Source organism: Phaenicophaeus curvirostris, chromosome 10, assembly GCF_032191515.1.
Source record: "Phaenicophaeus curvirostris isolate KB17595 chromosome 10, BPBGC_Pcur_1.0, whole genome shotgun sequence".
Taxonomy (NCBI): Eukaryota; Metazoa; Chordata; class Aves; order Cuculiformes; family Cuculidae; genus Phaenicophaeus; species Phaenicophaeus curvirostris.
This window is the reverse complement of record NC_091401.1, coordinates 16103574-16128106: the sequence shown is the minus strand read 5'-3', so window position 1 is coordinate 16128106 and position 24533 is coordinate 16103574. Positions and strand designations below refer to the sequence as shown.

Genomic DNA, 24533 nt, shown 5'->3' with positions numbered 1-24533 from the left:
GCGAAAGCCATTCTAAAACTGTACTACCACTAACATTCACTACTTACCTCTGACCTACTGACCCCATAGCCCCATTTCCCTGTTGCTTCTTTTGCATCAGCACTAGCGGCCACAAGGTGAACAAGCTCATCAACTCTGAAGTTCGTGCTGCTTTGAGCAGGTGATTGGGCTACGTGATCTCCAGAGCTCCCTACATTTTCTTGTGTAATGGAAAATTAACTACTATGGTTTTGCAGTCAGTTCATTGAGTTTTCAAGGTAAATCACAAGTCATACAGCTAACTGACTGCCAAAAACAGTGCAAGAGGGGAACACGTTGCTGGAGGACGAGTTGGTTGCAGAGCAGAACCTCTTTAAAGGCATTGCTGTCTCAGCTTGCTTTAAGCCAATAGTGAGGCTGAAACTTGAGGTAGCAATAATATGTTGAGAACACAGCTTGTGTGGTTTAGGGGGGGAAATACAGATTACAAACCAGCACAGTAATTGGAGGGAAATTATGATCTTCCTTGGTGAAAAAGTATGAGTGTTGGAGAGCACCGGAGAACAACGGGGGCATTTGTGCGACCTTGTGATAGCATGGCTGGGAAGCAAAATGATCGTGCTACTGGCCATCCTAATATTCCTATTGAAAAAGCAAAGTTTATGGCATGCTTTTCACACAACTTAGGTTTTTTCAAGGCTTTTTCCTAAAGGCTCCCCTTTTAAAAAAAGCCCTAAGGTTCCATTTTTTAATTTCTTATATCCATCTCTGCTGAAAAAGGACAACCTCTCCATGCCACCAAGTACAGGGTAGATGTTTTTCAAGTATCACTGTTTCAGATTTGCTTCACCCATATTCTTTTTTGCAGAAAACAGCTATCTTGGTTAAAAGCACATGCTAATCTCAAATCATGACCTGTCAGTAAATTCCAAATAGAAGCAAAGTTCAACTTTTATAGTTAGTAGAGGACAACACTAGAAAATTAATAAAGTTATATAGAGGGGGAAAAGCAAAAATTACACAAATGAGTCAGTGTCGCTAATGAACCTTTAACCTTTGCAAGTATTTGATTGAAACTTTGGGGATAGTGACCCTTTAAAGCCAAATAGTCACATTACAGTACATGGAACATAAAAGAGGTTCTCACACTTTGCACACTTGCAGTGACTGGCCTGGTTTGGGTTTTCAAGAATTAGTAGTATGAGACATACTGAGAAACAGCACAGAAATGTACTTTAGACCGAGGAAGAGAAGCCCGATTTTTTTTTCTTTTGATTTACCTTGGTTTTATGTTTGCAGCAACAGATATTTCACATTCACTTTTAACAGCTGAGCCTAGAAGGCTGACAAGTGCAAGTTTTCATTCTGATAACAAAAATTAAACATGACCATACAGACAAAACATTCGTGTATATCTGAAAGCAGCTGTTCATGGCCTACCTACTCCTGCTGGTCTGGTAATCTTTGGTGATGCTCGCTTTGGGGAAGATTCAGGGTGCGGGGCAACAGGCTGTACTGGCCGGGTCTGTTTGGCTGCCAGCTTCTTCAGACTTACATGCCTCTTGTCAAACATTTCTTGCACATCTTCTAGTTTTTTTAGAATTCTTTGGGCATTGGCCTAGGCAAAGAAAAGGCAAGCAACAGATGGCTGTCAATGCTGGACTGAGCTAGTTAAGAAAGGACTTCTGTTACCCAGACTAGTGCTGCAGATCCTACTGTGCTGCAATTTAATGTAACCCAGCCCATGCACTCTGTAAAGTCTCAGTTTCACTGAGCAGGACATGGCAGCTCATTAAGTCCTTCTAGCACTGCTCTGAAGAAAACTATGTCTTCCATGACTACTCATCTGAGTAAAACTTATTGCCCCAAATATTCACCTGTGTGCCCTTCTGGTGTAGGGCAAGAGCAGACTCAAATATATAGCCCAGTACACTGTTATGTACAAGGCAATCAGTAATTTTGAAAGTCTAAGTGAGTATATGCACATCTGAGGGCTTTTACCTTTATTTCAGGGGTGAGGATCATGTCAAACTGATTGTAGAACTCCTTCGGGTTAGAGAGCTGATGTTCTTTAGCTGTTACCAGGAACTTCTCAATTTCAACGAGTGCAGTTTCAGCTCCCTCTTGTGACTGGCACTTGTCCACAGCTTGGGAAGCTAAGAGGTAGATTCCAGCTTCACACCATTGGCTTGCCTTTAAAGAAAAATGAGGCAACTCCATCATCACTGACAGTCCACATTGTGAAGTGTGGCTTCTACTCCATGAAATATGGATTTGCCCTAACATGTCACTGAAGGGAATGAATGTTACTTCACAGTACACTCAATAATTCCAGGCCACAAGTCACTTCACTTAGATATTTAAAACGAATAACAACTTAAATTCAGCTCCAATGTGCTTAACGGTCCAGTAATGTGTAAAATAGTAATATTATGGGCAAAACCGAGAAGTATAACTGTGGATGGTGCAAACTGAATCTGTCAGCTCTACTGCCTTATTTCAGTGTTTAATCACACAATTATCCAAAAATCAAAACAAATATTTGAACCATATCAAAACGCCCAAAACTTTTTAGGCCTTTAAACACAGTCAAAAATACTCCAAAGCAGGTTTTTACTGTAAAATTTTGATAAATCCAGTTTCAGATGAGGCTGGAATAGCATGCAGGAAATCTCAAAGCATTTGTAGCTTACTATTCTAGTTAGATCACAGAAAGTGAAAACAACTGAACAAGCAGTAAACTGTTCATTTTTAAGCACTGGGATACATTTAGTTCTTGTTTCAAATTTAGGTCTAGCTCAATTGTTGCTTAGTTTTATATCCTAATTTTCATAATTTTAAGATGCTAATTATGGGAAGCTACTGCTCCAGTTTTCATAGTAACAGTTTCCAAATGAAATGGAGAAAAAAAGGAATAAATACTTTTTCTCTTCATCCAAATTACCCAAGCATACAAAAACATTCGTTTTCAGTAGTACCTTACCAGAGCTGTTATCTTAGGTGGTTCACTCACCTTATCTAACTGCTTATGCAGCTCAAGCGACTTTCCCAAAATATCATACTTTTTCTTGGTCTCATTGGTGAAGTCATCACAAATACGCCTGAGTTCAACACACTTTGGTCTAATGGAGTCAACTGCATAATGGTTGTTTTGGATGAGCTGTTCTCCATGGAGAGCTAGAGACTGGGCCTTCTCTAAAGGTTCCTGTGAAATGAGAAAAAATTCCAAAGTTAGATCTTAAAATTACATGCATAGTAAAGACAATCCTTCTCTGTAATCCCTGCAGTAGCCTGGAGGTAAAGGTTTGGAATATTAATCTAGCTGATAGGTCTTACTTTATATTTACATTGAAGACTGACTTCATTGTCAGTAAAACACAAGAGGTTCAGTCTGAACATCGGTTTTTTTACTGTGAAGGTTGCTGAGCACTGGAGCAGGTTGCCTAGAGAGGCTGTGGAGTTCTCCCTCCTTAAAGAAACTAAAAAGTCTCGACAATCTGCCCTTCTAGGCAAGCTGCTCTAGGTGTCTTGGCTCTAGCAGGGGCGTTGAACAAGATACCTCTAGATGTCCCTTCCACCCTTAACCATTCTGTGATAATTATGATTCTGTGAGTATATGCTGTCTTCTTTCTGACATACTGGGGACATTCATTATAGAATTTTTTTTCCCTGTGACGTTCCCAATAATTGAAAAAATTATGTGGTTTTTTTTACTCACTAATTGCCAGGCTTATAATGCTTTGCTTTATTTTTGATTCTAAGATATATTTCGAAAAACTCTTCAGAACCTACTGCATTCACAAGCGTAGTCACAATAGGATGAAATTAGAGGTGGCTAACAGGAACACAGCACACATCAATATATTATGTGATGTGGGCAATGGGAAGAAAATGCTCGTTATTATAACTAAGATCACAATATTTCTAAATCTTAATCCTATTCTTAAAAAAGGTGACCATTAGCTTTTACATTTGTTCATGTGCATCCTTGTCCAATTCAAATTACTCATCTGTTCAATGCTTTCTAATAATGCTAAATGTGATTCATATCACAGCTGGCGGAATTAAGTTTCAAATGTCTGGAAAATAAAGGTGTTCATTGAAAGGCATTGGCTTTCCTCAGACTGCTAGCATTTTGCATAGAATGTTCTTAAAAGTTATTTGGGCAATGGAACTTGTTAAGTAGGCTGAGCTTTTCAGATTCCAAAGATGGGCCTAACCTTTCCTAGTTTGAAACTGGATTCTAGCTTTTCAAGTAAGAAACTGCAATTATGGTTTCTGAAGAACCTTGGCTCCTGGAAATCAGGATCAGAGTTTTGCAATTTAAAATAATGACTCATGAGAAGAGAATAAGCCTGACATAAGGCCAGTGACAGGGAAGTGTCTAGAAGACCATGTCTATAGCAGCTAAAATACTACATCGAGTGCAAACCTGTCCGTTCTCTTCCAGTTGTTTCTGTTCCCTTAGGAGGTGCTCCACTCGAGTCACACTGTCTCCAATGTCAGCAAAACCTGCTTGTGCTTCCATGAGATTATCCAATGCCAGTTTTACCTAAAACAACAATGACAAAAGCCCCATAAAATTAAATAATAATAAAAAAAACAACAAAAAACCCCACCCAAACCCCATCATAAGATACTCGTAAAATTATAACAAACCTATGGCTTCTAAACATTCACCTACATCTTTTAGAAGTGTCTGCATCTCAAGTTCAGTCTTTCAGCTTATTCCAAAATGGAAAAGCAACAGTTAACTATTCTTCAAAGAGTTATCCTGCTTCTCACTATTTATTTAGGCCCACACAGTTTTGAAGACCTGTAACTCCAGAGTCTATATTACTTCAGAATCTGTATTACTCCAGACTCTGGGCTGACAGCTGGGCTTTCTGAACTGCATTCCACTCACTCTAATGGGACCAGGAAGTTACTGTCACAGAGGTGATATTTGGTAACATCACATATAATGCAAAACAATTTATCAAGAATTTGCTTTTTCACATTTTGGCCTAGCAGGCTGGCACTTATTCCTCACTGTGCCTTATTCAAATGTTGTGAGAAATTTAATTACTGAGTATCCATTTCTCATTTAACAGTGAAGTCTACTCTCCCAGCCTCCTTTATGGATTACAGTATACTCTAAGTATGGGGAAAACTTGACCTCATTTAGCAGAGAAGGCTAGATAGAATGGACAAATGAAATACCTCTCTAAAATCATGTTCAAAGTGTCGAAGCTGCAGGCATTGTTCTAGTTTTAAGTGATGCTTGGTCCAAAACTGATCAAAAGCCTTTTCTGTTTCATCCAATTGAGCCAATAACCTGTTAAGAAATTATAATGAAAAGAATTTACTTAGTTTCTATAGTTCATTTATTTTAAGTTACCTCAATTGATGGCAGAAAGCAGAGTAGGGAGACAGTGGGGAGTCTACACCTACGCAAGGCAACTTTGTGTTAACACTCCCTTAAGCATAAGAGAATGAAATTTGCAGTGGGACAGGCAAGAGTGTGACTCATGAGTGACAACTATGTGAATCCACTGTGGCAGCTGCAGTCCTGCCTCCTGACTTCCAACAGGAACACCAAGCTGTTTCATGCACTGACAGGCATAGGGAGCTGTCTCTCCCAAGCTTTCACTCAATTCTTTAAAGGTAATTCACTCCAGGCTAATGCAGGTTGAATATGATGCAGATCTTATTTTAAGGAACGCTTAAAGCGGAAATCTACAACTTGTTCATATTCTTCATCTATCAGAACTAGGCAAGGACTCAACCATTTCTCCTAGTCCATTAAAAACAATAGATTAGAAGCTCATAATGCCTACCACGGACATTGTTTCACGTTGTGGAAATGAGGAAACGTTTTTACAAAGACATTGCTATTGAGGCATCATACATCTTGAGTAAAATGTCTGACACCAGACTAGTGAGTCATCCTCACAGCCTCTCAATGATCTATTAATTGTATTACAAAGTAGAAAAGTTTAAACAGAAAAAAAAAAGATGAAAAGAAGTCCTCTGAATATCCGGTATTTCAACAGATGGGCACTCTTTGGGCATGCATAGGACCAAGCCTGATCTCCTACGAGCCGAATGAGTGCTGGAATCAAGTTATTGGGGCAAACACCAATAGCTCCCTCTATTTATCTGAAAAACAAAAGTACTGTTTTCAATCTACCCTGAAAAACGTGTTTCTAATCAAACCTAGCTGTTGAATTCAAGATGAATTCACAAATGCCTTTGGGATTACTGTTTGAAGGATTTTAAAGTATTCAGTGAAAAATATGGGCTCAGCTTTACTTTTGGCAGCTTTGTTCCTGGTAAATGCAGACACACTGAACCACTAGCATGACATTTCTCTTTCCACTGCATCACATGGCACAGCAGAAGCTTCTACACAGTGACTAAGAGCTGTACGGTAGAAACTAGCACTGTGGGAAGGAACAGGGGTTTCTCTCTCCGCAGCTGTGAAGGGTACATTTCTGAGTATCATCTTCATCTGTTCCTCCCTCAGTGTTTCCACAGACGTGCACAAGCACATACACTCTCACTCACATGGATTCAGATGGCACCTTCTAACCAGGCACAGAAGTCTGGAGGATGCATACGTTACAGGGAAAGTAAATCCCACATTAAATCTTCAGCCAAGTAGTTAGTGGTCCAGCCAAAAATTACCAAGAAATTCAGGACTTGTTTGAACCTGCTTTGACAGTTTCATCAAGTAACTTCCTCAAAGCTGTTTTTGTTGCCAAGTTAGCTGTTCAATAAATCCTGAATAGTAGAACCAGTGGGAATTTATAATGTGCATATTTAAATAATTTTAATTACACTAGCATTTCTTTAGGATAAATTACCAACTCACTCAAGGTAATCTGGCTTCACTGACCTTTCTACCGTTGCTACATTTTCCAGTTCATCTGGACTGAGTTTGCTGTTGGCACTTCGGGTGACTGGCTCCCTAATGCACGTCAGTAGGGTGGCCCCCTGCTTCACAGCTAACTTCAGCTCATCCTGAGGGAAAAAAAAACAAGTCAAACAAACTGTATGTACACATTCTAACAATGCTCACATCTCTTAGATGGACAACAGAGTAATATTAATTAAATGCTTTCATGGGTTTTAAATACTAGGAACAAAATCTAAATGCTTACCAAAGATTATATGTTTTTCTAGAGGCATGCAGAGAAATGAATCTATTCACTTCGAATAATTGGTATATTTCTGAGTAAAGGAATAGTATGTAACTTCTGAGCTGATTGCATTTCTGACCAGGTAACTTGCAGAATAAATTACCACAAATTGAACATGTGCCACAGGTAGTTCAGTGACTGTGCTGAGATATTGCACCACTTATTGGAATTTCCTTAAATGACACTGTGACACACTCAGCAACAGCTGGCAAGGAAATATCCACAGAAAAAAGTGTCTTCCCAGCAGGAAAGATGAGCAATGACAAGGATGATGGGACTCAATGATCCGGTGGGTCTCTTCCAACCTGGTTATTCTATGAAACCTTAGCATGTCAGCTGAGAACTCCCCACATCACTCCACACTTCTTGCAAAAAAATTGTTCTTGTGCTAACATAACTTCTGCAGTATTTTTTCTCTCGTGTTTAACCAAAGATGTTTGTTGACAGCAATGATATTTCTTTCTAAGCCTTATTCTGCAATGCTAAACTTGCCCCAACTTTTTTTTTTTTTTTTTTTAAATGACAGCTAGACTATTCTGTCTGTTCCTGGATTATCCTCACAGCTGTTCTCTACATCTGCATCACTGTGTTCATCTTTTTGATGAGCTTTTCACCAAGAACCCTTGCTATCCCATTACACCTTCTCATATATCTGAAGCCACATTTCCCTGTTTTATCATTCCTAAAGCTGTAATAAACCATTTTTCATAGCGGTATCAAAGCGACCTCCAGAACCAAGGTTTCTCTCCTTTTCAGTAGTTTTTAGATAATGGACTCTCAAATGATGGCAGAAAATTGTTACATCAAAAATGATACGTTATACTGATGGATCTGTCACGAGACAACATTCACCTTCAGCTTGCTGTGGTGGTCAGTGTGCGTGGAGAGGAGCCCCTCTGTGCACTGCACATCGTTGGGAAGTTCAGTCTCTGCTAGGTCTGTTCCAAAAGTCTGTAGCATCTGTGCTGTTGTTTTTACTGTCATTGCAAAGTTTTCAATAGCCTGGGAAAGCAAGAGCATAAAGTCACAGATTGATTATTTACCCTTAGCCTTTTAACAATGCTTAGTCCTTCAGGTACACTGTGCTGCAAGTATTACGTGCCTGTGAAGGTGGCCACGTTGCACTTTTTTTGGTGAATATGCTAAAATTTACAAATAAAAACCTGTGTCACAAATGATCTTTTCACAGACCTACAAGTACTGTCATCTCAATGAACCAGCTGGGCAACTCCCAGGGCTTAACAGACATAATGAAACCACAGAGGACTGTAGCTTCAAAGCCAGGACTGGAACTTCAGATCCTCTGCCTGTGCTTGCTGGGAAATTCTACTATGTTTAAAATTTTAATTAAGGTTTTAAGTTGAGGAGATTCTGAAAGTATACAGGGCAAAGCCTTTTTGCATTTATATTTACACAACCATTGTTCACTCAACAGCAATCTGTCTTCCCCTGACTTTTGAAAACAAGTGTCTCCATCCTGTCTATCAGTACCAAATGCATTCCAATCACTCTTTCCACAATATGTTCATATTATTACACAAACAGAAGAATTACTTGCTGCAAATACAGTTTAAATGCATAAATTCACTGGAGCATTGTTGTTTCTTTAACACTTGGGTGCACCAACACAAAACTAAAATCTATGGTTACTGAAGAAAGGGCAATTGAGGAAGGCATAACATCAACGCTGTCTTTTCAGAACTGAGTATGTTTCAGACTCATGAAACGTGATTAAAACCTTTATCTCTAGTAGCAAGTAACTGTATGGGATGTTTTTTCATGACCATGCCCCAAATTCTTTAGGGACTGTATTGTCCTGTACAGCTTTTTATTCTTTACACTTTTTGATCTAACCCACCCAATGGTTTGAGTCGGTCAACAGCACCAGGGATGCTCTTACAACCAAACAGTGCATAGTTGTTGCAAGTTGCATTCCCTTCTCCAGCAATGATGGGAATTCCTCATTTGTAATCATGACAGCTAAAAATCACACTGTGTGCTCAATGAAAAATAAACTGGAGGTAGATCTTCACGTAAAATGTGCAGAGAGAAGTTACATTCCATATACGTGATCTGAAACACACCCTAGATGCAGCAATGCCAGCAGGCTTAATACCCTTCCTCCGCTTTTCCCCTCTTAGTTCATCCCTGATTTCAAAACAAGCAGTACAGACCCACATATGCTTTGGCTTAGTGCTTAGCACCTGTAGCCTGCTATTCTCAGCACTGGAACTACTGGATTAAAGTTCATTGAAATGTCACAGTTTTCACTGCAATGCAGATAAAGCCATGCATGGCCAAAAGCCATTTACTAGAAGCTGCAAATGTACTCTGTGGGCAAGAAAGCTCATAGGCTCCTAGTCACTTAAGATAAGAATGCAGCAACAAAGAACAATGCAGCAACAAAGAACAGTGCAGCAAGATCGCTGTATCACTACCAATTAGCAACAGTTTAAAGCTTCAGAGAATAAAGCACTGGCAGGACAAGATATGAGGACACATAGAAAAGCAGCAAAGGGGATAAAGACTGTAGCTCAGCAAGGCTGAAAGTCAGGTTGTTTCAAGGTTCCGTGGAGGCTGACATTTCCCTGATCAAAACCTCTTACCCAGCAAAGACTCCTTGGCTGACTGCACCACACACCATGATCTTATCAGTATTTCGCGCAATAGCATGTGTGCCCCTACCCTATCCTGTGTGTATAAATTGTTTCATGCAGCTAACTAAGTTGCATCTGTGGGGTTTTTTTTCACATCTCTGCATTTGGTAAGTTTTTCAAACAAATTTAACCAAAAGACCTAGGTATTATATAGCCACACACCTCATATCTTGGCACACTTATTTTCATATTTTACTGAACTGTTTATTCATGCTTTCTGTAAACTCCTGTTATTAATAAACGAAACAACCTTTCCTGCGCCTCTTTTTACTCCCCTTCCTCATTTTTTCAAGCCTTTAGCTGTCTGAAAGCTCATATAGATGATTCCTTCAGACTCACTCCTGCAAGGACAGTTCCATAAGCCTGTTCATCTGCCTCAATCCTAACCTCACTGTAGTCAACACAGCCGTAAAAGTAGAAAGCCAGTGTAACAAGTTTCCTCAAAGGCAATAGAATAAAAAGTCTCTCTGCCTTGCTATAATTATTAACTGTTCTTCAGTTACTCAAAATAAGACCCAGCTGGAACGCATGTTTACGTAGCACAGAAATGAAAACACAGAAAAAAAAAATCTAGTGTCTTGAGTATTTATCGTCTCTTAAAAACATGGACATAATTAATCAAAGTGAGAATTTTGAACTTTGAGTCAGCAAAGTGCTAAAGCAGATGTTCAGTGTCAACTGTGAGCTGAAGGCCTGTGAATCTTATCAATCATTCAAAAGCTAACAATGTGCCAAAGGGCCTTGCTGAGTAAGAATACTATGACACTGTTGGGCCCTAATCGGGCTCAACAGTGAGATACAAATTACTATTTCAGTTACAAACTTTTGGGGAATTCCCCTTTCTCTATTTGAGTCATGAATTTCCTCTTTCCACAAGTCCCTAACAGGATGCATATGCTGAAATGCAGCTGAAGAGTTACTATAGTGCTTAAAGGTTGCCCTACGTTTGTTATTTGGACAACTCTGGATGTAGACATACGTAAGAACAATACCAACACTCACAGTTCGGTGATGTATCCACTGACTGTGGCCATACTCCAGGGTTCCTCCCAGCTCCCGGGTCAGCTGACTTTTGTCAATATAGCCATGCAGATCAGAGACAGAATTTAACATGATGATCTGAAATGAATCCAAACACAAGGGACTAAGAGAAATAACAAGCATTGTTAACAGGATCTAAGTTTGCCTTAAACACGTATGACCAAACTGCAGTTCCACCATACACAGCAAGTTCTCATTTTATATTTTTTCATGCAATGATCACAGTTTACTTCCACAAAATTTTGCCTTCTCAACATGTGCACAGCCATTCTTGAACTAACCATATTTTGACATCATCTTGCTTCTTGCTATGCTGAGGATGCAGTCATTTTGCATGAGCATCAACAGCAAAAGTATGGTATTTATAATGTTCACACAACTTCCATCAAATCGTTTCTATATTTTATAAATAACTGTTATTTATAGAGAAATGGAGAGCAGTTTCAACAACCAGCTTCCTCAAGACCATCCACTCAATCTAGAGAAGTGCTGAAATTAAATAGTTAAGAATAAAATTTTCCTTTCAGTTGTATCATTTCTATGGCACTCTATGTCCACATTGGTATTATTCCATTTTAAAGAGAAAGAAGAGACAAACCCAAATCCATTTTCTTACTTTAAAGAGTAACCTTACCACAGGAACAGCTTAATGAAAGCAAAAGCAGATTTGTATTCAGCTTCAGGCAAGCAGTATTACCTTTTAGCAACCATTCTAAATCTGGCAACACAAGTGGTTATACAAATAACACACATGTAATTAATTACGCCTCATTGATCTAACTGCTAGAAAATACACCATGATTTCAGCAACAGAAAACCAAGATGTTTAGCACAGATTACTAGAAATAGTAAGCCTTGGACTCTAATATTAAAGTCAAAAGTATTACTTCACTCTGCTGTTTAAAAAAGACTAACTGGCTAAGCCTGTTAGTGGGCTCCAAGGGAGCATAGCAAGTACTCTTGCCAGCACTCTTGACAATGAGATGTGTACAGGTGTATGGAGGCAAGAGGAAGTACATTCTAGGCTGCTAGCGCTCTTAGAAAAGCCCAGAGAACAAACCTGAACAGTTTTTCATCTGATATTTGTTACAGAATCATTTTAGAATAATTCAGGTTGGCAGGAATATCAGGTCTTTCATTGAATATCTTTCTCAAAGCTAGGTCAGCTGTGAGATCAAACCAGGTTGCTCAAGGCTTTATGCACTTGGGTCTTAAGAATCTCCAAGCATTGAGACCTTACAGCCTCTCCAGGAAGCCTAGTCCACTGCCTGATTATCTTTGTGGTGATAACGTTTTTCCTGGTATGAAGTCAGAACTGCCTTTGTTTGACTTGTCAGTTATGTTTTGTCCTAATTTCACACACAGCCTGGCTGTGTGCTTTCAGTAACCTGCTTGGAGGGACTGGAAAGCTACTGTTATGTCCTATTAACCCTCCCAACCCTTCTCTTCTCCAAGCTAGAGAAGCCCTCAGCATCTTCTTACAGAACACACGCTCCAAGACTTGACCTTCTTGCTAGCTCTCTGTGGACCTCACTCCAGACTAATATTTTTCTTGTACTGGGAGGAAACAAAACTGGACAGGATATTCTCAATACAATCTAATGAGAACCAGGCATAGGGGGGAAAATCACTTGTCTTGAACGGCTCACTGTGCTCCTGTTAATAGTGTTGCTGTTAATGCAGGACACTGGTAGCTTCCTTTGCTGTCAGTACACATCACTCGCTCATCTACAGCCTGCTGTCTACTATGTCCCCAGGCCCCCTTCAGCAGATTTCTCTCCCCAGAAAGTCAGGCTACAGCCTGTATCATTGTCAACAACACAACACTGTGTTGTTGGGAAGGAAGAACACGCATTCTTTGTTCTTAAGAAAGTAAGTCCTTCTGGAAGGAAGTCCTTCCCAGCTGCAGGACTTTGTATTTGTTCCTTTTGTATTTCATAATGTACCAGACTGAAGACAACCATTCAGTAAGCTGGAGAATGCAAGACAATAGCAGTTTAGAAGAGGAGGGCCTGCCTAAGCAGGTCAGGACGGAACACAGAGCTGCAGTGGGGTTGCTTCATGATGGGTTAGGCCATTTGAAGGAAGTCACAGTCTATGAAGGTCAAAGAAGTGCCTGCTACGGACAGATTATTCAGCCTTTTGTGTACACAATGAAGATGCTTTAATTCACTTCCCTTAATGGAAGGTTCCTTAGGTAAATCATAGACTCATAGAATGGGTTGGGTTGGAAGGGACCTTGAAGATCATCTAGTTCCAACCCCCATCACGGGCAGAGACACCTTCCAGCAGACCAGGCTGCTCAAAGCCTGGCCTTGAACACTTCCAGGGAGGGGGCATCCACAGCTTCCCTGGGCAACCTGTGCCAGTGCCTCACGACCCTCATCATGAAGAATTTCTTCCTAATGTCTAATCTAAATCTTTCCCCTTCCAATTTAAAGACATTCTCCTTCATTCTTTCACTACATGTCCCTGTGAAAAGTCCTTCTCCAACTTTCTTGTAGCACTGGAAGGCTGCTATAAGGTCTCCCTGGAGCCTTCTCTTCTCCAGGCTGAACAACCCCAACTCACTCAGCCTGTTCTCATAACAGAGGTTCTCCAGCTCTCCAATCATCTTTGTGGCCCTCCTCTGGATCCATTCCAACAGATCCATATCCTTATATTGGGCATTCCAGAACTGGACACAGTACTTGAGGTGGGGTCTCATGGAATCTCTGAGTGTTCCTTTTGAATTCCCAGATTTTATCTTAGATGAAGCCTGGTGTATCTCCAATATTTCTGTATCTTGCTTCTGGGTAATGATACTTAATCAAATCACCATCCCAATCGAGATTTACCTCACGAGTTTTATTAACCACATTTGTACGACAATAAGTCATATAAATCCTGCATTTCCTTATTGTGTTTGGTTTATTATTTCAGCATTTATTTTCTCCTCCTATATGATCTTCTGGCACTTTCTCAATCTGGTGTTGATTTAACCCAGCAAATCTATTTTACTGAACGTATTTGCAGTTTCATAGACCAGATAAGGAAACATTTGTTAAAGAGTTTAACAAACGTACACCACATTCTTGAAGCCCCTTTTGAATGCTCATGTCCTGGCCTTGACTTGCTTGTAGTTGTGATAGCATTTGCAACTCATCCACGGCTAGGTTATGATGTTGATGTAGTGCCCAATTCACTACATGAACAAACACTTGCAAACAACAGAAAAGACGATGGTGATGTTGCAGACAGGTGCTCATATATAATTCCTTGAGTAAGGATATCTCCCATGGGACAAGAACTCTCTGGCCCCATTCTCATGCTTGGCATGTAGGATACTATTTTCAAGGGGGACAAATAGATCTGACTCTCAGTAACTTAACCGTTCTAAGCAACTTATAATAACATCAGGCATATGTGAACAGCCTGCATATAAATCTGACAGGCTGCCTACAGATATTAGGCAGAGGGCAGGCAAATCTAACAGCAAGCATATTATGGTCTTAGTTTTTGTAAGACTAAGAGCTCTGTGGACATACTCAAGATAGCTCAAAATCTGAAAGTCCAAGGTGACCACAAACTAAATTCATATCTTTATTTTCCTGCCTTTAGGAGAAGTAAGTTACTATTTAATATTTAATGCGATGCTTGATCCCTCCCTAAAATTAAATTCTCTTCCAACTTTGACAGTTTTGAGTTGGATTTGAAATGCAACACTGTTGTCGAATAAATTGCTAAAAGTAAAGAAAATGCTGAATTGTTAGGAAAGGCTGGTCTTTGGTGAAGTTGTCCCTTTCAGAGCTACAGTTGCTGGTATACTAGTTGCTATGGTATCAGATTGTGGCTTATTAAGTACAGGAACCTCCATTTTTAAAGGTACTATAAAATTAGAAGATTTTGCTTTGTTATCAAGTATTTATTTTGACATCAATTTTGCATTTTAATTACTACAAAGCCACCCTTGCCAAACTACAGTCAGTGTCACAAGTTAATCCAGAATAACCAAACGAATATTCATGGTTCTTTTTCTGTATGTATTTTAATAAATGGGCTGCTGTCTCTTACTTCAGAAGAAGCATAAAGTGTCTTACACATCTGAACTTCAAACTTGGGTGTTAACAGAGATTCATTGGAGGAGAGTCATGGGTCTTTTGCTAAACAATATAAAACCACAAGCAAAATCCAAAACAATCATGCAAAATCACTCCAGTAAAGTCATTGTGGAACACAGTATGAGTCTGGTCCAGGGTGAAATATCAAGAATCACAATTCAAGTTTATTTATGAAATGCTTTAAAGCCACACACAAATATGCAGCTAGAAGCAACTTCCCAAAGAGCTCTCATAGAATAACCTAAAACTTAAACTCTTTCAGGATTCATAATCTGCTTCAAATCACATTCTCATCAACTCACAGCATCTGCCAACTGCATGTAAAAAGAAGTAAAAACCAGATGTTGATTTGAGGGTGTGGGGATCATAAAAGGCATTAAGAATAGGCAATGCTATGCAAGCACTTAACAGGGCACTGTCAGCACTCTGATGAGTAATACATAAAATAGTGAAGAATTCAGCCCTGTCTTTCAGTGCTTTGTGGTCCTAAATACTTATGTTTCTCACTGGATTAAGAAGATCTACCTCTGCTCACATCAGGGGAACAGCTCCCCTGAGTTAAGATGTCAATACTTAAAAAATGAGTCACATTTTATAGCTAGACTGACGATCCACATGGGAATGTGTCCATTAAATACTGTGAAGCATCCACCAGTAATTAACTCTTTGGTATTACTGTTATATAAACCATACAGTACCAGATAAAAGTCCCAACTGCCATTCGCAATCAAATTTCATTTACTAGGTTATGAGAAATCGCTGGCACTTAAGAACTGCACTCATGGAGATAAAGAAAACACATGGACAAAAAAAGGCATGCTTACCGGTACCTTCATTTTAAAGTCATCTCGATAGAGTTTAATGCCAATGTCAGCGATTGCCCTTTGGATAAAGCGGGAGGGTCTCAAGACAAACACTAGCTGCAGGTTTCCTGGAAATGCTCCCTGCAAGAAATATAGAACTATTAGAAGGCACAACTCTGCCTAACAGCATGGCCAAGGGAACTTTCAGCCAAGAGTTTCCTAAAGAAGGTAAAGCAGGTAGGACTCACTGAGCCATGCTGCTGATAATATCAGCTGGTCCATTCAGCACATCTTCATTGTCACAATAGCCAAAGCCAATAGAAAGACTGGCCCATGGATTTCACTGCTCAGTCATGCACTGCTTTCTAACATGGATTTAGTACAGAGCTCTAAAGTTTCTGCACTAGTGCCTTCCTCTCAGATCTAAAGCACACTAACCCCCCTTTGCACTGCCATAGCACAGGCTTTCTCATTTTTTTCAGGTGCAGGCACTACAGGGCAAAACAGGCTACCCACATTGGACTTAATGAAAGAAGAAGGTAACACAGATGAATTTCCCCAGGATGACCTACCTTCTCAGTCTGGAAAGGGTTTTTATTCCTTTTATCTTCACATATTTTCACACACACAGAGGCACTCAACACATTCATAAGGCATGGCCCTGTCTGCAACACACAGCCTACATACCTCACGCACTCCTCTGAGCTCATCAAGCATTCAAAAGAACAATTTCTAGAAGAAAGCAGCTAAAAAGGACTGATAATGAAAAGCAATTCTGTCTAAATTCCTTGAAAGTCACCTTGGTCATGCCTCTATCCCACACCTCTGTATAGAAGGGTTTGTTCCTCTCACAGCACACATTCCTGGTAAGAGGTATATAAAGTCAGCTGCTTTCATTAGCACTGAAAATCAGTGCTTAGGTCTGACTTTTGCAAATGAGATATAATAAACTATTAAGCATTTCTGACAGAGATCACTTACTACCACACAAACACAAGTCCCTTGGGATCCATTTCTTTCATAAGCAGGATATGTCCTCACTCCCCTGACACAGAAGGGTACCTCTGTTACACTCTTTGAGGAACCAATGTCAAATTAATAGACTTTATACTGCAGTCCACCAGCAAATCAGGAATTTGTCCTAATTCAGCAGTCGAGAAGGCTGTGTAATTTTTTTCCTGCAGCTTCCTCCCTCTCTTACTTAACACTAGGGTGCTTCAGGACAGGGGAGAATCTGCATTCGCAGCCAGAAAATAGTAGCTAAAAACTGGCATATGCGACTGTATCCTGTGCTGAAGTTTCAGCAGATAATTTTGATTTCTAGACAATAAATAACAAAAACAAACACTTACTGCTATCCGTGTCAGGGATGCCTTGACTGCGCTCCATTTGTCCCGTCGTCTGTCTATAATGATGATGAATCCGATGCTGGCAGCCTCCAGACTGCAAAACAGGTGAAAATAAATATGCTGGGTTACACGGAGATACTCCCATTCCAAGGAAGCATACTGCAGCAAAGCACAGCCTCTGGTAGATAACCCTCTAAGCCCACTGTGAAAATGCAATATACAGTGAAAGAATGAATATTTGGCAGAAATTCACATGAAAATGAAAGTCGGCAAATCTTCTCTTTCTAGTGTGAGGCTAGCAGCTTACACAAAATATGAATATTTTATCTGCAGAATCTCTCAGCTGCTATGCTACTCTGCTGCCAACTCTGTGGATATGAATAGTTTAGGATCATAAATTATACTGTGCTGTACTGAAGACAAAACCCCTCAGATCTTGTTTTCACTGCAAAATAATAAAAGTTACAAGGCACCTCACTTCAGTCTGCATTCTCCAAGTATGCTTCCATCTGACAGAGGCACAGGGAGTCCACAATCCCCCTGCTGTCACCACCTTCCCTGAGTACAAAATGCTCCAGGAGTTCTGGTAGACAAAGCAGGAATGGAAGAGTTTTTATACCTTGTCAGCCAGAAACTGCTTCTAGGATTGCAGGTCATTCAAAAGTATCCTTTTAACACACTGGCTAGAATAACAGTTACTGTTCCTTCTCAGTACTTTTCAAGGAGGATCTATGCAGCACTGATTTGATGCTCCATCCCATTTAGGTACACTTCATAAATATCCCATCCTCTCCTTCTCTCAAAAAATGACACTTTGGTGCGTAGGGCTTCAGTGGGATTGCTCCACCCTCTGCCTTCCAAGAGCACTCAGAGCTGGAAAGAAGTCCTTGGAACCTACACTGAGGAAAATCTCCAAAAACTTCATTACAGCAGGATGGCTCAGTCATCTCTGGACAAACTAGAGGCAGGCAGAAAGAGTATAAACGTCATAATAAGACAACATACTGCAATCAAACATCTAATCACAGATGAAGATAGAAAGAAATTGTATGAAACATTTCCTTGATCTCTTTTCCACTGTCCATACAAGAAGCAACCAAGGAACACCTACAGCTCTACAGGCTCAAGAACAGAAACCTGAAAGTCAAAGTGTTGCATAAATCTGGGATGCCATGCAAGTGTTCCTGATAGTAACTGGTAACAGGTAAACTCAATGAATTTCTCAGTTAAGTATTGTTTACAGCATCCCTCTGAGAATTACAAAATTAAATGGCAATACATGACCTCTTCTCTTAAGTAGTGCAACAGGCATCTCTCCATCAGAGAACAGAAACTGCATTTGCAGCAGTGCAGGGAAGCACAGGGAAGATAATTCATAAGTTTCTTCTTCTATATATACACAATTATATGCATATCCTTCACAAGATCAACAAATATTTTAAGGAAAAAAATGACCAATGTGGCATCTATATGTTTGCTTTAGCTGTTGGGAAAAATAATTCACATGAAGGCAAGAAAGAAATTGTGTGTCTAATTGTTGTTAGCTTCCTAACCTAACCAAATTATGCATTGGTTTTATCAAATTGCTTCTGCTGATTGGGACCAAAAATTGCTTTGGAAGTCTCATAGGCATGGAAGGCCTGGGGAAATCAGCCTCTGCCTCTAGACCACCAGGTGCCTGTCCAGCCTAATGGAGACACATAGGATCAGGGCAGGCTTTTTCTCTCTACCTTGTCAACGGATGTTGCTGCATTATAGGTGGGGTGCCAGGAACTCTGGTTACATCTCAGACACGGAAGATTGTAGTAAAATTTCTGACAGTTTGGGAAATCAAAATGAGCAAAGCTCTGTTGTTTTCCTCCTTTGCTTGTATGATACACATCCAAAACCTTCTTTTTTTTTTATTTAGCGACTTGCAGAGAAATATTTAGGTCGCCACAGAAAGAAAAGAACTGTGGGAGACGGGAGATGAGTATTTTTGCTTCTGTCTTCCCATTTAACAACCCTGGCCAACAACAGCCCCAGTTACTCCATTTACTGCAGATGAACCTCCCAATCCTCTAATACAATCACCATCTCAAAAAGCAAAAGCACCATTGAGAAGCTGTCAGATAGAAACATTCTGAAAACCAGAACGATGTAGGTTGCATGACGTTTCCTGGTCTAGGGAACAGGAGACCACCTAGTCAACTCTGGCTGCTGTCTGACCACCCAAGTCAACAGAAAATTGGTTTGTTAAAGACGGAATCATACTCCTTATCAAATAGCTGAAAACTCTCCTGTGTACTATCCATCAGAATCCACAATAAAGTTTTAGAACATTTTATACTGATAATACCAACAGTTGTTAGCATTCAGTGTTCCCCAAAACAAGCCCAGCACCTCTTGTGAAAGCACAAACTCGGGCATGGTCTGGCCCACACAGGTGTAGGTTAGCTCTTCTATTCACAGTTCTTCAAACAGATAAATGAGTCATCACAAAAAGCATGACCCACTTAGGTTTCTTTGCTCTTGCAGAGCATTTGATCCAGAACAGATACAAAAAATGCTTGTTATGGCTACTTATTTCAAGAGAACGATGTTACAATACAGCATATATGTTGCTTACAGTGCGTCATTGAAATTAGCCTACTGTTATTAGTACAAAGAACAAAGGTATTAGTAAAACAGTGAGATACGAAGGCATAATTAAGTAATGCAATTCTCCTTTCAATAGTTACGTGTTTAAAAGACCTTGGAAAAGGCCATCTCTTTAATATGCTTTATATGTGTTTGACAGCCACGTCAATTTTTGAGAAACAATTGGAGGCCTAAAAGAATTCAGAATCAGACCCTTATAATCACACCTCAGTGAGAAAACTGCAACGGAAGTAAGTGACAAGACAGCTTTTGCCAAAAGCAATAAAGACAACTGTGATGTAAACAAACACAGAAGTATTTGTGCCAAGTAGGACTTGCGTCTGTGCCTCAGAACAAATTCTGAAGTCCCATTTTTAAAAGCCTCTTAAACAAGTAGTTCAGAAGATGCAAGAAACAAGCAGAATTTTTTTTCATTAAATTAGACTTGGCAAGACTGGTCATGAGGGTGAGGAGAGATGGGAATAGTTAACACATGGGAATGGGAACACTGCTTATCAGTTGCCACTGCAACTCAGTGTTGCAGGCCAGTTAAAGAGACAGACTGAGGAAGTTAAAAAGTAGTAGATATTTACATAACTACTTGGCTTTAAATATGAGAAAAGAGCAAAGAAGGGCAAAATACCACTCGGTGTTCAGTCTAGCTATGGTGATGAACTGCTCACAGCTCTCTCCCGCCAAGACCAAATGTAGTAACTGCAGCTGGCTGGCAAAGGTAAAACCTACCAAACAGCTGTGCTTGGCACATGGGGCTGTCAGGTCTGGCACAGGCCTTTATTACACAAAAAGGGCAGGTACAAGCCAAGGCATGAGATCTGGGAGAGATTCGTCAGGGTAAAATGAGAATAAGGCATTAAATGAACAATTCAGGTACCTATTGCAGTATATATCCTTTACAACATTGAACATATTACATTGTCTAAGATGAAATAGGTAAAAAAAATGGAGAACAGACTTTAAAACTACACATTTTGAAGAAGGAGGAAAGGAGTGGGGGAAAAAAAATAATCATGTGCTACTAGAAAGAAAAGCAGCTGAGCACAGAAGAAAATGTGGGAGAACATCTACATCACTCAAAATCGCTCCAGCAGACTATGCAAAGGCAAGCAGCAAAGAAACCTTTCAGTGATACGCCTCTAAATCTTGGCTGCCACAGGCTGATGGATGGAACATGAGGAGGATCTAGACAAGAGAGGCACTTGGTTTTCAACAGAAAACTCAAAATGGTCCTGTAACCTCGATACAGTTAGACCTTATCCTTCTGCAATGTTGTTTCCTGCTCTTCACCTTGATGTCCAGGACAGTATCAATTGTCTTCATTGAGACAAGCCAATGTTATTTGTATGTTTGGGGTTTTTTGTTTTACTAGATAGAGCTGATTTGAGAGCTAAATTTACCCAGCCAAACAGAGAGAGTGTCAGCAAGTGATCCTATTTCAGTCAGCATACTGAAAAAAAGGGCCATAGCAAGGTCTGAATGTCATTAGGCACTAAGGGATGCGTGCAGGCAAACAGCCATGGGAAGCCTAGCCAAGACAGCAGCATCAGTGCAAGTGGATGCACAGCTGAGAAACCCCACTCCTGTCCATGCAATCCAGAGGAAATGAGTTTGTTTAAAAACAAAACAAACACACACACACTCTATCAATGTTTTCTCGGTGTCACTACCATAATACCTCTACCCTCATTATGGAAATGCATAGGGGTTTCTCAGTTTCTGTTAAAAGAGGGATTTGAAGACAATCCCACACAGCAGATAATCATCAAGTGTAACTCCAAATTAAAGTCTGGCAGAAAGGTTGCCTTTCCCTGAACGAAAATTGTGCAATGTTCAGCATCTGTTCCATCCTCGGCTCTGAATCCAGGTGAGCCCTTGAACACTGATTTGAAGAGACCAGGAGATGTCAAATTTCTTGACCTCTTTTGGAAGGAGAAAATGGCACCTGTTTATCAAAGCACTTGATCCATGTCAAGTAAGAAGAGCTTTCAGCAAGTAAAAAAGGGTTTTCTGGAGCTATCTGTTGTGAGCATGTGTGTGCATAGAGACATACATGTGCATACACTATGTTCCTCAATGTTTGTAGATGTGTGTGTATGTATGTATGTAGACACCTTTGGTGGAGCACTTCCATGAGTAGATGTTGAACCAGAGGGAAAATTAATCAGATTGTAAAAGTCTCACTGGGCTGGTTTGCCACCTTGGAGAGTAGTTCATGTTTTAAAGCTCAGAAGTGCAAGGTTTACTTATAGCCCACGCCAAAACGCTGTGGTACGCCACAGCCAGTAAAGCAAATTTGCTCAGCAACATTGAAGACAAACGCATGCTTGTACATTTGAATAACATTTCCTGGCTATCTTTATCCTTTCAGTGTTTTGTCATCTGGGCACATAAGATCAATCATTCCAGAGGGACTTAGAAATTTACTAACTAAATGAATTATATTGTCTGTGTTCTCTACAAAGAGCATGAACCTTATTCTACAGGATACCTAGAAACAGACACTACAAAATACAGATATTTTCCCTACATTTGGCTGAAAAATTATGCTGATTTCTCCGGTTCTCCGAGTTATGAAAAAGAAAGTATTTTCTCCAATAAACAGAGTGAATTGCTTTTCAACTACACTTCATCTTACCCGATTCATAGCCATACCCTTTGTTACCACAAGAGTTAGAGAGTACTTTCTTCTTTCTCTTATTTGCTTTGTTTGATAATTGTACATCTTCCTTGAGAATTAAAAGGTGAATCATTAGCAGCAAAACAACGCGTACAGGAACACTGTCACAATACACACAGTAGTATGTAGTGCAGTAGCGCTGATGAAAAACAAATGCAGTCACTTTACTGCTTGCCAAGAAGTATGACAGACACACTGTGAGTGGACCAGCCAACTGCATATTGACAAGACTCCACTGCACCCAGACAGGTCCACTGCTTATGCCACATTAAGATTATACTCCATACAATTACATCATAAAATACACAACCAAAGCTTGCCACTCAAGTTCTTCCTCTTCTAAATTAATACCTTTGTCCCTCACTGTCTACATAAAGGGTGGCAAGTTTCAAATAGTGACGCAAGAAATACAGTTGCTCTTTTTAAGAGCACTGCAGCAAAGACTAGCAAACTCCCTGGAAAACTCACATCCCTGCTGTTGAACCTAAGAGTGAAACCGATGTGCTGGTATGCACAAAATGTAAGTTCAAACCCCAGCCTGTCCCTGACAGTGAACAGGTCATTTAAATGAAACTGAATAATCACCTACTGAATATGAGTTCTAGTGAGCCCGTCTGTAGTGCAAGAAATATACACATACTTCATCATCTGTAAAAAAGGCATATTGCAGCTCTCCTGACTGACAAAGTTTTGAAACTTAATTCATCATCCCGTGCTCATTGCTCTAGGATTCCTCAGGGAAAGAGGAAACAAAACTGATCAACTGAATCAAAGCAAAGGTCCATCTAGCCCAATACCCTGTTTTCCAGTGTTATTAGGTAGTAGATAGTGATGCAAAAGCAGGACAGTGAGAACGATCTTTCTCTTTGGTATTCTCCCAAGTCTCAGCATTAAGGAATATAAAGATTTCTTCATCCAGAGTTTGCATCTAAGCCACTGCGTTCAGCTGACATTGATGGAGCTATCCTTCATGAATTTGGTCTGACTTCTTTTGAAATTATCTCTACTTTTGGCCTCTCACACAGGCTGAAGAAACAAAACACTCCTGTCTATCATTTTGACAATGCAAAGCGCTAGTTCACCAGCATGTGACGTTACTGGAAATCACCACCCAGCATATCAAACACAAAGAACTGCAAAACTAGTTTTGTGTTTTTCTCAGTTACTGTTGCTCGTTTATTAACCCTGAAGCTTGTCATCCTCCCAGTCCTGAAGCTAGTGAATAAATATATGAGTTTCTCCTGACAGAACAAAAACCCTACAGAGCAGAGTGAAACAATGAAGCTGTTAAGCTCACAGTGTGTGGTTTCTCTCAGCTTGCTTTGGCAACCCAGTATAGGGAATACATGTAGACAGAGCTGGAAAACTTACTCAAACTTGAAGGAGGCACGTTTTCCCCTCATCATCCTCTAAGAACCTTTATACACAAGACCACAGGAAATAATAAATCCTTGCTGTACTTCTAACTAGCACAAACAGCCATGGTTCAGAGACAGGACCATGGGACTGAAAAAATATTAAGCTTTCTTTTTGAACAAACAAAAAAGTAATTCAGCAGCCATGCTTTAACACATTTCCTCAGAGCAGTGGAAGTGAGTTTGTTTCACTATCCTTGCACAGCAAGAAAAACATCCTAGCTGTGAAGCAATCTCCTAATAAACGAAGTATCAGAAAGCACATGGTGCTTGCCAGAATCCTGTCAATGGGGCACCTAGCTTGCTTTCTCAAAAAAGGGAAAGCTTGTCAGAAAGATGCGATCAGAGAACAATCACTAACAGAACACATGGAAGTCTGGCTTCCTCCAGCTGCCACCCTCCCCTACTACGTCCAGTGCCCCTGAGATTTTCTCAAATGGCCCCTCTTAGCTCCCTTTTGATCTGCCATCTTCACTGCTTCCCTTCAGATCTACATCCCCTGACACCTAGTTGAAATCCTGAACAGAAAGCCTGCCCGGTGTGAAAGTTTCTTTCTCACACATGATCTAAGTGGTTCCTAGGGCCTCCTAGGAAGTTTCACGTGAACTGGATGGATGCAGAGTCACTGATACATGGTAGAAACATTAAAAGTGATGAGCCACTGAGGAAGCAAAGCGCTTTAGGAAATCAA

General features: G+C 40.1%; 1 protein-coding gene across 1 annotated transcript in view; it reads right to left on the bottom strand.

Annotated features, from left to right (window-relative positions):
* Window positions 1-24533, bottom strand: part of MCF2L2 (MCF.2 cell line derived transforming sequence-like 2) — a 152423-nt gene that overhangs the window by 97364 nt on the left and 30526 nt on the right. The window contains exons 4-13 of the mRNA XM_069864764.1: window positions 17117-17207; window positions 15786-15905; window positions 10823-10939; window positions 8016-8165; window positions 6860-6984; window positions 5182-5296; window positions 4412-4531; window positions 2993-3184; window positions 1981-2172; window positions 1420-1597 (exon numbers count right to left, since the gene is read on the bottom strand). Coding sequence (XP_069720865.1) covers window positions 1420-1597; window positions 1981-2172; window positions 2993-3184; window positions 4412-4531; window positions 5182-5296; window positions 6860-6984; window positions 8016-8165; window positions 10823-10939; window positions 15786-15905; window positions 17117-17207 — 1400 coding nt within the window. The remainder of the gene's footprint in view (window positions 1-1419; window positions 1598-1980; window positions 2173-2992; window positions 3185-4411; window positions 4532-5181; window positions 5297-6859; window positions 6985-8015; window positions 8166-10822; window positions 10940-15785; window positions 15906-17116; window positions 17208-24533) is intronic.